Source organism: Triturus cristatus, chromosome 4_1, assembly GCF_964204655.1.
Source record: "Triturus cristatus chromosome 4_1, aTriCri1.1, whole genome shotgun sequence".
NCBI lineage: Eukaryota > Metazoa > Chordata > Amphibia > Caudata > Salamandridae > Triturus > Triturus cristatus.
Genome location: NC_140585.1, coordinates 1144962051 through 1144975218, shown reverse-complemented (window position 1 = coordinate 1144975218; position 13168 = coordinate 1144962051). Strand labels below are relative to the sequence as shown.

The following is a 13168-nucleotide window of genomic DNA, read 5'->3' as shown; positions in this document are numbered from 1 at the left end:
TAATACGGTGAGGTGTATTATTTGAGTTCTCGATCTATGCCGAGTTTGTGAAATCTTTTATATTCTAGTGCGATATGTTCGTTTTATCATATTAAGGGCAGGTGGCAATCTGTCCCCCTTTCGTAGGGTGGTTTTTTCTAGTTTTATGATATTCCCGGTCATCCTGCCTATATTCAAATCGGGAACCCTCTTTTCTTGGTAGTAACTGTCCACTAAGGACCATATAGCAGACACTTGTGCATGCACTCAAATTGCTGGAGACATGTAAGGACAGACAGTGACGTTCTACGCGTTCTGTGTGTGTGCCTAAATCTCATATGCTAAGGGAGACGGGTATGGGTCAGGGCCGGCTCTAGGGCTGTGCTACAGGTGCGGCCGCACCTGGCGCTGACTTTGGGGGCGCTGTGCCTATTGCATTGTTTCTTGTGTGTCCCGCCGATTTCGGGCAACATTAAAGATGTCAAATTAACTCTAGTGGTTAATATTCCTGCTGAAGGGAGATGGAGTTTTGTGTAGTGTCAGTTTCACTCATCATAAATTGGCAGAAAAAGAAAACATACTATGTAGATCACAGAAAGGTATCTTATATGGATAGCTCAGTGGGCTACTGCTTTTGTTATTTGCAGGTCATAAGTTACAATCGTACATGGCACAGTGACTTATGAACTGTCATCAAAGCGCTATGTGCAGACTGCATAGTATAAGTTAAGACGTTATGTCTAAACCCCCCCCCCCCCCCCTCTCAGTATTTCATTATCTCCTTCTAATGTTGCTGGAAAGGTTTCGTTTTGGTAGAAATACATTCTTATTGGTAAAGCCCGCTATGTGCAGATTGCATAGTATAAGTTAAGACGTTATGTCTCCCCCCTCTCAGTATTTCATTATCTCCTCCTAATGTTGCAGGAAAGGCTTCCTTTTGGTAGAAATACATTCTTATTGGTAAAGCCAGCCCCAAACAGCGCTTTAACAAATTAAAAGCTTGTGAGAGAGAGGCTCTGGCGTAATGAGGGGCACTGGTGGAGGGTGGTTGTGAAGTAATCCATGGAGAAGGAGGTCATGGGGTGGCGGGTGCCAAAGAAATGTTGCACTGGGCTCCACCAGCACCAAAGCCGGCCCTGGGTATGGCCACCTCAAAAAATGAAAGTGAACTAATATTAAGGGCATTCCCATTTCTCTTGTACAACAATTCAGGGATTCAAGGTATGATGACACACTTGAGTAAATGGCTTGCAACCAACCGCACTATTAGGGACTAAGCTATGTATATTACGCTTTTGGAAGCCATCAGCCGCGCCCATATATGGTGATTGGCACATGGATATTTTGAATGTGGCAGAATAGGAAAAGGTGAAATATGTACGTAATGATCAGCCAGAAGTTTTCCTCATATATGGGGGCATGCCATTTTGTGGAAGATACTGTTTCTTGAAGGTACATATATTGATTGTTGTGTTGGTTACATCATGCAGAGCCAAATCCTGTTTTTTGGAGGAGTTGCTGCATAAGATGGTCCACAGAAAAAAGAAAGAAAGGAGCAGAACTTGGTTACACTGTGAAAATCTGTGTACGTGATACTGTGCTGTGCTACTCATGAAATGATTAATAATCAGAGGGTGAAGTGCATAAAAAAAGAACAGGATCTATGATCCGGAGTGCAATGGGAGGGGTCAGCGATTTTGGTCGGTGGGACGGGAGATATGGCCAAAAAAAGGACAACATATGCGGCAAATATTTTGTTGGGCTTTCACCATCAGGTAAATTCATATCAAGTTTAACTCACAAACTTTAAATTAAAAATCAACGAAAATTAAAGTAATCAATGGGAAAAGCACTCTGTTACAATATGAAAGCTCAGTTGGTTAATGCAATCACTGCAAATGTCTGCGTGTGTAATCAGTCACAGAACTGAATCCTGATTGGCACATTGGGGAATGGCAATGTGTATTTATAGTGTAGTGATGTCACATCCTGCGACTTAAAGCACTGTGCAAAAACAACAGTTGATGGACAAAATGCAGAACAATGTCATACATTCACCCCAGTACAGAGATCTGGGCCTAAATCCATCGTTTTTTTGCTCACCATGCCATTCCAGTTTGAACCCAGCCATATGCAAATCAGTCTTGACCCTGTGCCTCATGGGAACAGTCCAGCCCGAACTGCCAAGCCAGGTCCTCCCTGGACTGGAACCAAGCATCCTAGGACCGGTTTCCGGGTATCCGGTCCCAGGATGCTTGTTTCCGGTCCAGGGAAGAAATGGCTTGGCAGTTCAGGCTGGACTGTTCCCATGAGTCACAGGGTCAGACTGATTTGCATATGGCCATGTCTGAACCGGGGTGGTGGAGTGAGCTAAATAATGATGATGGATTAAACCCAGATCAGTTGACTGGGGGTGAGTGTTTGATTAGCTCAAACGCTCCGTCCATCATCCCCTTTGGTATCACTTAAAGCACTGTGAACATGCAAGTCATTATTTTAAAACTATACTACATACAGCATAAGATAGGCTGCTGCAAAATGTTCAAAGATATTTAGTGTTTTAGGTAAAACAAGTGTGTTAAATATATATAATGAAAAATGAGTAATATCATCAGAGTGTACCTAGCGCAAATCTCTTTTTATGAGTTTCCATCTGAACACACCCCAGATCTCAGCTGATACCCATACATTACTTCTCAAAAAAGAATAGTCACCACGAAGCCTCAAATGACTCCAGCAGTTAAAGCCCTATTCTGGCTCCCAATCAGTCTTTAAATTGGCTGATTAACCAGCTTCACTCATTTGCATTTCTTTCAGACAGCACTGGCAGGCACCCTGGCAAGAAGACTTGTTTCTCTTTCACTGTCTGCCTCTCCCTTGTCTTCACAGCACAGGAGAGCCCCTCCCTCCCCTTTCTGCAAGAGGAACCTGAAGGGCGACATTATGCGTTCTGGAAAGGATGTTTTTCAGTAATAAGTGTGGGAAATTTTGTAGTAAAATTATAAAAGACTGGGAACGTCGTTCCTAATAGATCCCACCCACTTCAACCACTATTAATAACGAATTGCGATATAAAAAATGAATAGCACCAGAGAGCCTAATAGATGGTCCCGGGACGGGGAAGGGGGGCTTAGTGAGTGGCTATACAGTTTTGAACGAAGTCTCAGTGCGCTTTTAAGTGGTTGTTTCCAGAGCCTTTCTTCTCACTCAGCCCTCAGAACAGCAGGAGGACCTGATCTCATCAGCACAAGCAAACAGGAGTTAAGCTTCACACACTAAGAAGATTAAACCTCTCCTCCATGAGCAAAGACGGCCTATTAATAGGCAGTAGAGGCCAAGAAGGAATTAATCACTGTGAGGCGGGATTAGCAGGGGAGCGAGCACGCGTGGGCAGCCCACAGGACACAAGCGTGAAGAGGCGCTGAGCTTCGATGCAGCGGAGGGTTACTCTGTCCTTGGCCAACACCGAGAAGCTGGCTGGAACTGAGGTGCTGGTCTATACTGAAGATCAGTCTGCTAAAACGGAGGAAGAAGCCGGCTGATACTGAGGAGAGGTTGGCTGATAGGGACGAGTGGGCAGATACAGAGGAAGCGCCGTCCAGTACCACCACGGTGTATCTCGATACTAATCAATAGTAAGTCGATACTGAGGAGGAACAGGCTGATGCTGAGAAATTGGAAGATGTTGAGGAAGAGGCATCTCTTGGACATTCTTCAAGTAGATCTAGTGTTAGCCTGGGGTAATGATGGATCACAAGTGGGGACTTCTGTGGATTGGAGATAAAGCTCGATTACTGGAAGGGTTTTGGTCTATCTGTGATGCAGTTTCACACTCGGTTCACGCCCAAGACCTTATGTTGACCTCCACTCTGTAGACTTGGCCACTGCTCTTTAATTCTGCCTCTATTTCCCATACCTGGCCTCGACTTTGTAGGTTTGTGGACCATGGCTGAGCTTTTCACGGGCCGGATCCTCCTGCAGAACAATTCAAGCCAAGACGAGTTGGATACTGAGCGAGAGCTCAGCCAGAGGCTGGAGAACCGGGTGTTACTGCTGTTCTTCGGTGCGTTGGAGAGCCAGAGATGCCAGGACTTCGCCAAGGTGCTGAAGGAGTTCTTCATTCGGCTGACGGATGAGTTCTACGTGAACCGGGCCTCCCAGGTTGTGGTGGTTTACGTGTCTGAGGATGAGACTGAGGAGCAGCAAGACAACTTCCTGAGGGACATGCCAAAAAAATGGCTGCTGGTGCCCTTTGAGGAAGATACGTTTAAACGGTATGAGGGCAAGTTGGGTGGTGGGGGATTGTGCATATATTTGTTCAGCATGTGTTGGATTTATTTAAAAGTATGTACGTGCCCTTAAGTTGTTGAAAGGTTCTATTTGACCTGTCCGAATGACGTAGAGGTGTTAATAATTCCCTTATATTCAGAACGAGGGTACTTGTACATGTTAGTGTATGTTACATTCAGAACTGAAATGTGTCTGGATGTTCATTTAATTTACTTGGGTAGTTGGATTCAGCAACATATTCAAATGGTGGCTTGATGTGAATTATTTTTGGAGAGCGCGTGCAAGCAATTATACAGTACGAAAGGTGCAGTACCACTGTCTACATACAGATGCCTTGCAACGGAAAAATTCAACCAACTATGGTGTGTCCCCGGATTTCAGTGATATTATTGATCATGCAATTGGTGATGTGGCACTTGAGGTTACTATTGACATCATGAGTGATATCAAGCTTACCTAAGTGTTTAGCCATAACAGTTATAATCAGTGGCACTACTAAAGCCATAATGCACCTGTATATTGTACTGCAACATGTATATAGTGCTTACTACCCTATGTTGAGCGTTGACGCACTTACCTGTGTGGGAAGCGCGCTTTGAAGTGTGGTTTTTGTTTTGACCCTTGGTGTTCCATGTTGTGCGTTATTGTACTATAGGATTCAGTGCTTAGCGGTGTGATGAATTTAAAAGTGTATGGGCGAGGAGCATAGTTTATGGTTTTCAATAGGCTGACAGCATCGAGTAGCTTTGTGGGCCTTTTGTGGTCGTTTTTAGGATCATAGCTGGTTACTTCACCAGGGTGTCCATTCTGAGATATTCTATTTAAGGTTTATGGTCCTAAGTTGGCATGGGTTGGAAGGACAAATGTGCAGAGATCTGCTAGGATGGACTCTATTAGCACCATCCTATATCTGCTTGTCATTGTAAGGTGTCAAGAAGCGGTATTAGTATGTAACTTGTCGGGACCTGCAGTGGTGGACTAAATTAAGGTCCTCTATTTGCCAGCGGCATGTGGCAGGTCTTTTTTGTTATGGCACCACTGGAGCCATAATGCACCTGCAAAACAACAACATATTTATATTTAGAAGCATTGTTTTTTCCACAGATGGCATACACCTTACTCCTTTATCCAGTATTCCCTACCTTCTTTATTTTTATATAACCCCCCACTCACTGCCCATTGCTTCTCCCAACCCCCTCCAATTCCCATGCAGCCTCGAGACCCTTTACATTTTTTTTTTCACATTTCTTGGAGGACCCGGCCACTCCCATTTGCTGCTGGGCCAACCAACTTGATGAAATGTGCTTCAGCACAATTGACAGTTTTGTATTTTATTTGCTGCAGGACCTGACGTCTGCCATCTTAGATCAGTAAATAAAAAACGAAATAAAATGTTGCCCGTTTCATTGAGTACGCCCACGATGATGCATGCGTGCGCATAAGTCATCAGTCTACTAAATTACACGGATGTCAATAGCATCAAGATGCATTTTTTCTGTTTTCTTTTATTGCCAATGCTGCATAACATTGGTAAAAAGCATTCACAATGCCAGGAGGTCCAAAAGGCTAGACCTATTTGCTTTTCCAATGCTTGCTTTGAAGTATTACGACTTATTTTTCAACATCAATCTTTCACCAAGAAAAGCAGAAAAGGATAGAAAAGTAAGAAGGAAGGGAAATATAGGAAAAAAACTGACAAAGGGAGAAATCAGGGTTGATGAAGGACCTGCAAGTGTGAGATAAGGAGAAAGAGAGTGTATGATGGTGGAAGGAAGAGTCATGAGGTGGAATCAAAACCAGCCAGCCTTTGTATTTGGCAAGCTGGCCTTCAGCAGCGCCAGCAGAGTGCTCCTGAGAAAAACTCTGTGTGTTTTTTACAAATTAAACTCTGGACGGTTCTGATTGAGTGCTTCGTCAGCCTGCCTCTGGAAATCTGAGGCACACCCCTAAACACTGTTATCCGACATTAAACCCTGTTAGTTGGGAATAAAAAATTGGTCGAAATGTACTTTATGGAATTCAATATTATCTATCACAAAGATGTGCAGGCCACAGCCACCAATCATGACACCAGAAATGCATCAAAAAAATTCTTGACTTTGTAATACAACCAAGTTATGCTCATATTTATGCTGTAACACAGGCCTTGTCCTTTTTTCATTTCTGATTTTTGATCCTTGTTAACTGCAGATATTCAGATTCTATTTCATTTTGGCTAATTCTGACTCTATGTCCTTGTATGCAGAATAGTGACACATCTTCTACAGTAATACTTTAGAATCCACTGTCCATATAAGGACTACGGATCCCTGTTTGTCATGCGGGCATGGCCCATTTGTCATGCTGCCACACCCCAATTCTTGAATGTATCATCCGCGGTTGTAGAGGGCCGTGCTCTGCTCTTGCAATTACCCGTCCTTCTAGTCCTACAATGTCACTCATGCTTTATTTTTTAATCACACTTTATTCATCTGCTCTCTGTAAAGATGTTTTTTTCACTACACCTGTTTCCTACCTATCACAACAGCCTCCCTCGAGCAGGGCCGAACTAGGACAGAAAATGGGCCCGGGCTCCAAAAAAAAAGTGGGCCCCATTTGTGAATTAGATAGCTAAAAATATAGCCCATGTGTGCAAATTGGGGAAAATCTTGGGCAGTTTTTAATTTGTAAAGACTCGCTTTATACGTGTTTTGCAACGTGTGGGAGACTACATGCATTTGAGCTTGCTGTGGGCATATTTTTAAATTTTAGGAAAATCAACAGTAAAACCCGGCCCAGCAGACTATAAAACAGGCCCACAACCAGGCAAAAAATGGCCCATGCACTAAATTGTTAGACCTGCCCTTCGGAAACTGCTTTATTCCCATATAGGCCAGTCCGACACTACCCTCTGGGCTTGGTCTGTGTTTTAAAACACGTCAATAAACTATTCTCTGGAGGGCTGGTAACGCTTTGTTTCTCTCTGTATCTTCCAGGGAGTTGGAGGCTACGTTTGGTGTTGAAGCCATCCCCACTGTGGTGGTCCTGAAGCCCAGCGGACAGGTCATCTCCTGGAATGCCGTGGACGAGATCAAGCGTCTGGGCCCAGCCGCCTTCAAGAATTGGCAGGAAGTGGCCGACATCATTGACCGCGACTTCCTGACACCTGACTACTTCACCGACAAGGTTAACAGGAGCCTGACAGACTGCTTACGGCGCCCCAAGTACAAACTGGAGAAGAAGAAGAAGAACGATGGCCATGAAGAAGAGGAGGATGACCACAAGGGGTTCTTCTAACTCCAGCCCTGCCAAGTACCACACATCATCCATTAGACTAACGAATTTCAGTGTGGTGGTACGCATCACCGCACTGAAATGCAAAGTCATGCATAATAGGCATAGTGCCTGCCTCGGCTGTCAGGCCGTTACAGCGCTGCTATGACTATTTCTAAAGCTGGAGTGGCAGCACGCCGGGGCCTGCGCGCTGCTACCTCAGGCTTAGGAGCTGGCTGAGCTAGTTGCTGCTAACTTGCGGGCTGCTACAATGCGTCAAAGGAGGAATTGAGATTCCTGCCCTGGGTAGCATTACAATCTGGCTCAAGCTGACTGATGTCACCAGGTAGCTGACTCAGGTTTGACACAGTCAGTGACTTTATTAGGTTCCATGGGACGTCACGTCCTTCTGCTGCAGCTAAAAGTTTGGGAGGCTGGCTAGGCTGTGTGGCAGTGCTGCTTGCACCACCTGAGGCGGTGAATTAAAATTAATGATGACCCCGCGACCCAACCCCACAGACTGCAGCGGCCGCTGAAGCCCACTATGCAGCTCTGCTTTGAGCTGCGCCTGCTGCTGAGCCTGAGTGAGTCTGATACAGGGGGTGGCGCACGTTTTCCATGCTGAGGGAGGGAGTCATTGGGCCATACTCTGAGGAGGCGGGTAGTAAGCCCGTAAACTGGAATGCCTGTGGCTCTCCTCTCAAGTAAGTGTCTGACCATCCGAGTGTCTAATTTGCTTTTTAGCACTTGCCTGGGTTAGCTATCAACTCACCTGCTGCCCTCCATGCTGGCACCACTGCACCACGGTTCTCTTCAAAAGGCACAGGCCGGCTGACCAGGCTTGCAGTCACAGTCTCGGCTCACTGCGACTGCAGGAATACGACTGTCTGCGACACCTCTCTTAAGAGCTTGGGTCAGAGTGCTGAGCCTGCTAGACACGTACACTGTAGCACTGAACAGGCAAGACTCGAGCACAGGTGACAGAAACAAGTCCACCACTGTTGCAGCTTAGAGACCATTACAGCTAAGGTCCTTGTTATTCATGTTGGGGCCCCACACCCGGCAGCACGGCCGGAATGGCCGTAGCGGGCACCGGGCATTTCACCGGTGGGCCGCTAGGGTGGGGGCCGGTTTTGGGCCCCTGGGGGGCTGTTTTTGTTACAGGGCTGTTTTTGCAGCATAACTGCAATATCTGCCCTGTAATAAAATCAACCTAAACTGGCCCTGGCAAACAGCGTGGCTTCGCCCCCAACCCCCGGGGGCCGGCCGAGCACTTTGCCAGGGCCGGTTTTGTTTCCCAGTCCGGCCCTGCCCGGCAGCAAGGAGGATCCAGGGGGCCCAGTGTGGGCAAAGACTGGCCAAGGTATCTGTGTTTTAGTAGTTCAGCTAACTTGCTATAGCTGCTATTAAGAAATAGCATTAATGCTTCAATCATTCTGCGTTGCCTGTACCCCCCCAGCCTTTAGTGTATTGAGTCTGAGAACTGTGCACTCACACAGTCTGACTCTGCTGTGCTCAGTATTCAACTGCCTGCTGCTAGCACACTTTAGTTCAGTGACTTCTTTGTTTCTCGTTGCTCAAACGGGTGTAATTTCTGATATTATTCATATGTTTCCCTTGTCTAAATTGCTTGATGTGCTCGCTGGAAAGTGTCTCTCATAGTCATTGAAATGTCACTCATAATTACACTGAAATTATGAAAATGTCACACATAGCAATCTGAAACCTTGGCAACTATGTAACTCTTGATTCACAGAACAATATTCGTTTCGTGGTCGGAGCCCCATTCTGAACCCCAGACATCATTGAGTGGGTCTGCGGATGCTTATGAACCCAAAACAAGACGCTGCGTTTGCTGTTTGCTCCACCTCTTGTTTCTTCACCTGTGGATTAAATGTAATTATTGTCACATTGGAACTTCTGAATAAAACATGCCATATTCCCAACCCTTTTCCATCAAGAAGGAGGGGACAGATTTTGGAGAAAATGACATTTGACACACTTGTACATCAGCCAATGACAAGAGGTTATTCAGTGAGAACTGGACCATAATGCAATTTCCTGGTCGGCTGCAAAACAAAAGTCTGCTTTTTGGATTGTAGCATACTTTTCTTCTATTGCAATGACATGCACTGTGGTGTGGGGACCTATTCACCACCTCCTACCCCCCAAACACAACTGATCTACTGGAGAGTCTCAGGCTTGCTTGCTATGCTCACTTGCAGGGTGCAATGTGGCGGTTTGGTGCTCAGTTCAGCCCTACACAAGAACCCTGCGCATCATGGACAGTCAGTCATTTCAATCAATCAATCAATCAGGGACTTGTAGAGCGCGGCTACTTACCAGATTGAGGGCCTCAAGGCGCTGCGGGAGGGGGACTGCTGGTCCGAATGGGTGGACAGGGTCGGATTGGTAAGGCGGGCACTCGGGCAATGGCCGAGGGGCCGGAATCAAAGTTCCAGCTGAGGCTGCTTTTTTGGCAGCTTGGGGGGCGATTTGGGCTGTGTCTGGTGTGTTCAGATGTTGCCAGCGGCCCAGCGGGGCCCTGAGTGGCCTTACTGGAGGCAGATGGGCATCCATTACCTCCCTTTTATCAACGAGCAGAGGTGTCACTCCCTTTCTCTCGCTGGGCCAGCAAATTAATGTGTGTATACTGAGCAGGGGCAGGGGGCCTGAGCAGAAGTGGCCTTGCTTGTTTTCAGGTGTTTATAAAACTTCTCTGAAGCAGTGTTTTGAGGAATGGCAATATGCAAATATGGACCACTTTTTTTAAGCTTGCCCGTGCCAATTTCTAATCCCAATCCAAACCTGTGGGTGGAGAAACATTCGAAGAGCCAGGGCTTGAGGTACTTCCTGAATTGGGTCAGCGACGCGGATTGCCTGAGATGCAGGGGCAGGGTGCTCAAGGTCTTGGCAGCGAGGTAGGAGAACAACCTTCCTCCCGTTCTGGCCTTGTGGATCCTAGGGGTGGAGGCAAGGGTGAGTTGGCAGGATCGGAGTTGTCTGGCGGGTACGTGGAATGTGAGGTGGTGGTTCAGGTATGCTGGTCCTCCATTGTGTAGAGATTTGTAGGCATGAGCGAGTAGCTTGAAAGTGACACTCTTGTTGACTGGGAGCCAGTGGAGTTGTCGGAGGTGTTGCGTGATGTGGCTGCGGCAGGGATAATCTGGGCACTTGCGCTTATTCCCACCACAAGACCTCTGAAAACCTGACCTTCCAAACAAAGAGATGCTCGCTCTGGGAGAGAATGGTTAGAGTTACTTAAGGTCAATGCAAGAGCAATCCCTAGTGCGAGAGTGGATAGGCTACGGCAACGGTGGATTTAAGCACTTAATTGGTTGTATACATACATTAAGAAAAAGCCAAAGGGAAAAAAATACCCAACATGGAACTTAAAGCCTTCTTCACGGTGCACTAAGTTTACACCACAAGTCTGGATGCGAAGCCTCTGAAGTATTGTGTAACTTTCTGTCTGCCGTTTTCTTTCCATCGGAGCTTTCCTGGGCTTTTCCTTCCACGGCTGTGCTACATTAAACCAGATTAAGCAGTACCCTTCATTCGCCATAAGAGGGCAGTAGGCTGCAAAATATGTGATGTCTCTATGGCAGAATGGGACTTAGCCTGGGTTTCTATAAATCATTGAGTGGGACTTTCCCCTTCTATATTTTAACACATCTTAAAGTTATCAGACTTAAAAAAAAAAACAGCGAGCAGAAGGGCTGCACTTTGCACCTCACGAAATTATTCACTGTCGTATTTTTTACTCAATGATTTCTGGACTTGGACATTTTGAGGCTTGGAATTCCAGGGTTTCTTTTCTCAAAATCCTGTGTAGAGACAGGCAGAGACTGCAGCGGGCAGGACCTGGGACAGATGCACCGCTCTGCTCGGTGGCTTTAGCCCCAGAGCCCCACGACCAGTCTTCATAATTTGGTACTTGCCGAGGAGATGTGTGCGTGACCTGTAGGTCACAAGATTGAATCGTGACGAAGTTAGTGCAGGATTTCACCCTTCCAAGGTCGATAAAACCAGTGGCGCTTGCCCGAGTGGAGGATATCGCCTGTAATTTACAGTAGAACTGGTGTTGGTTGATCAGAAGACAAGATATGACAATATATATCTCAGGACTCAACCACTACCTCGAGAAGCCTCAGCACTCTTGGACTGCCGAACTTTATGCTTAAGACTGCTCTACTATGTAACTTTTATTGAAACACTGTTGTAAAGCGCTCCGATACCCCCGGGTCAGGTCAGCGCTATATAAAACTCCAAAAATAAATAAATAAAATAAAATAAATAAGATATGGGGCCAGAGGCAAAGCCACTTCAGCCAAAAAAAGAGGTGCCGGTTTTGTGGAGCACCAAGCATGTGCGCGAGCCCATTAGGATGAAAGGGCTTTAGTCCCCCCCCCTCCCCACCTGTTGTTTCCAGTAGCTCGCACTGTTGAGTGCACAGACTGCTCGACAGCTGTCGTGGGCTGGTGCTGGGCAGGGGCTGAAGACTTAGACTCGGCCTCATCTAAAGTATGTCCCAGGTCTGCAAAAGACCATTTATCAGCTCACGGGTCTTCGTGTTTTAATTGCGACCGGTCCCCCTGCGATAGACACTCTTGTTATGGACTGTTGCTGCCAGAGTGGGAGAAAGGATTAAAGGAATCCATTCACAATACAAATGTGGGCACGCAGCACATTAATAGAAAGTGCCGGGCCATTTTGCCTCTAAGCGCCAAAACAGGAACTGAGCCCTCTACGTGGTATACATCATTTGCCATAGACTCATATTTCAAAAAGTATATTTCTTTAACTTTGGAAGCGTTTAACTTAAGAACACGAAGATTAATTTCTCTATTGACTGACATTTGTCAGAATTCACAGTTTCCAAATGTAAACTTTGAAACATTCATGCCTACAATGACGATACTATCAGCAGGGCCACTGAAATTATGAAATGTATGCTTTTTTTGAGTGGTATTAGCTTTGCAACATTTGCTATATTATCCTTTGTCTGCTGCATAATCTGTAGATTTTGACCCCAAAAAATGTTTCTACCTTAAACGGATCAAAATTTACTTAAAACATGGTGATATGTGTTCCTGCACTATGGAAGGCCCTTAGCAAATGATGAATATTTCAGCTGCTTAATGCTGTTTTTAGATGTTGAGTTGGTATTAATAAGATGAAATCTTTCAGAGACAGTGTTACCATGTGTAAACATGTCAAGATAATGGAGGTAATTCTATCACAAAATGTTCAGCATTACGCCGCATAATTTGCCTTTTCTTGACGCATAGTTTAGTCAAAACTGCATTTTCAAAACATTTGGAGCAACAATAAAGTCTATTAAAATGTAAAAATGTGAAGTTTTTGTATAGAGCACATGCTAAATTGAGTTTTTTTTAAAGGTACTCTTAATTTAGAAGATAGAAGACATGGAGGAACAGTGAAGTAAGGTAATTGCCTAGAGTAAACAGATTTTGTCTAACAGGCAAACTGTGTTTGAAAGCAAGTTTCCTGGTTTTACAGTGCACAATTTAGCCACCAGATGAAGGGGACGTGGCTTTGTGACTGATATAAGAGCGTGGGTGGCAGAATCCACAAGAAGTCTTGGCTCGCAGTTCCAAGAGGACGTTTTCCTGAGCTATAGCTC

At 45.6% G+C, this 13168-nt stretch overlaps 1 protein-coding gene across 1 annotated transcript; it reads left to right on the top strand.

Annotated features, from left to right (window-relative positions):
• Window positions 1–3408: 3408 nt before the first annotated feature.
• NXNL1 (nucleoredoxin like 1) lies at window positions 3409–12831 on the top strand. The gene is made up of 2 exons (XM_085654269.1): window positions 3409–4253; window positions 7245–12831. The coding sequence occupies exons 1-2, from the start codon at window positions 3925–3927 to the stop codon at window positions 7543–7545; spliced, it is 630 nt and encodes a 209-aa protein (XP_085510395.1). The 5' UTR covers window positions 3409–3924; the 3' UTR covers window positions 7546–12831.
• Window positions 12832–13168: the final 337 nt, after the last annotated feature.

Coding starts and splice junctions, on each gene's coding strand:
- NXNL1 (XM_085654269.1), top strand. CDS start 3,925: ATGGCTGAGCTTTTCACGGGCCGGATCCTCCTGCAGAACAATTCAAGC. Junction 4,254..7,244: donor GAGGAAGATACGTTTAAACG/GTATGAGGGCAA, acceptor TGTATCTTCCAG/GGAGTTGGAGGCTACGTTTG.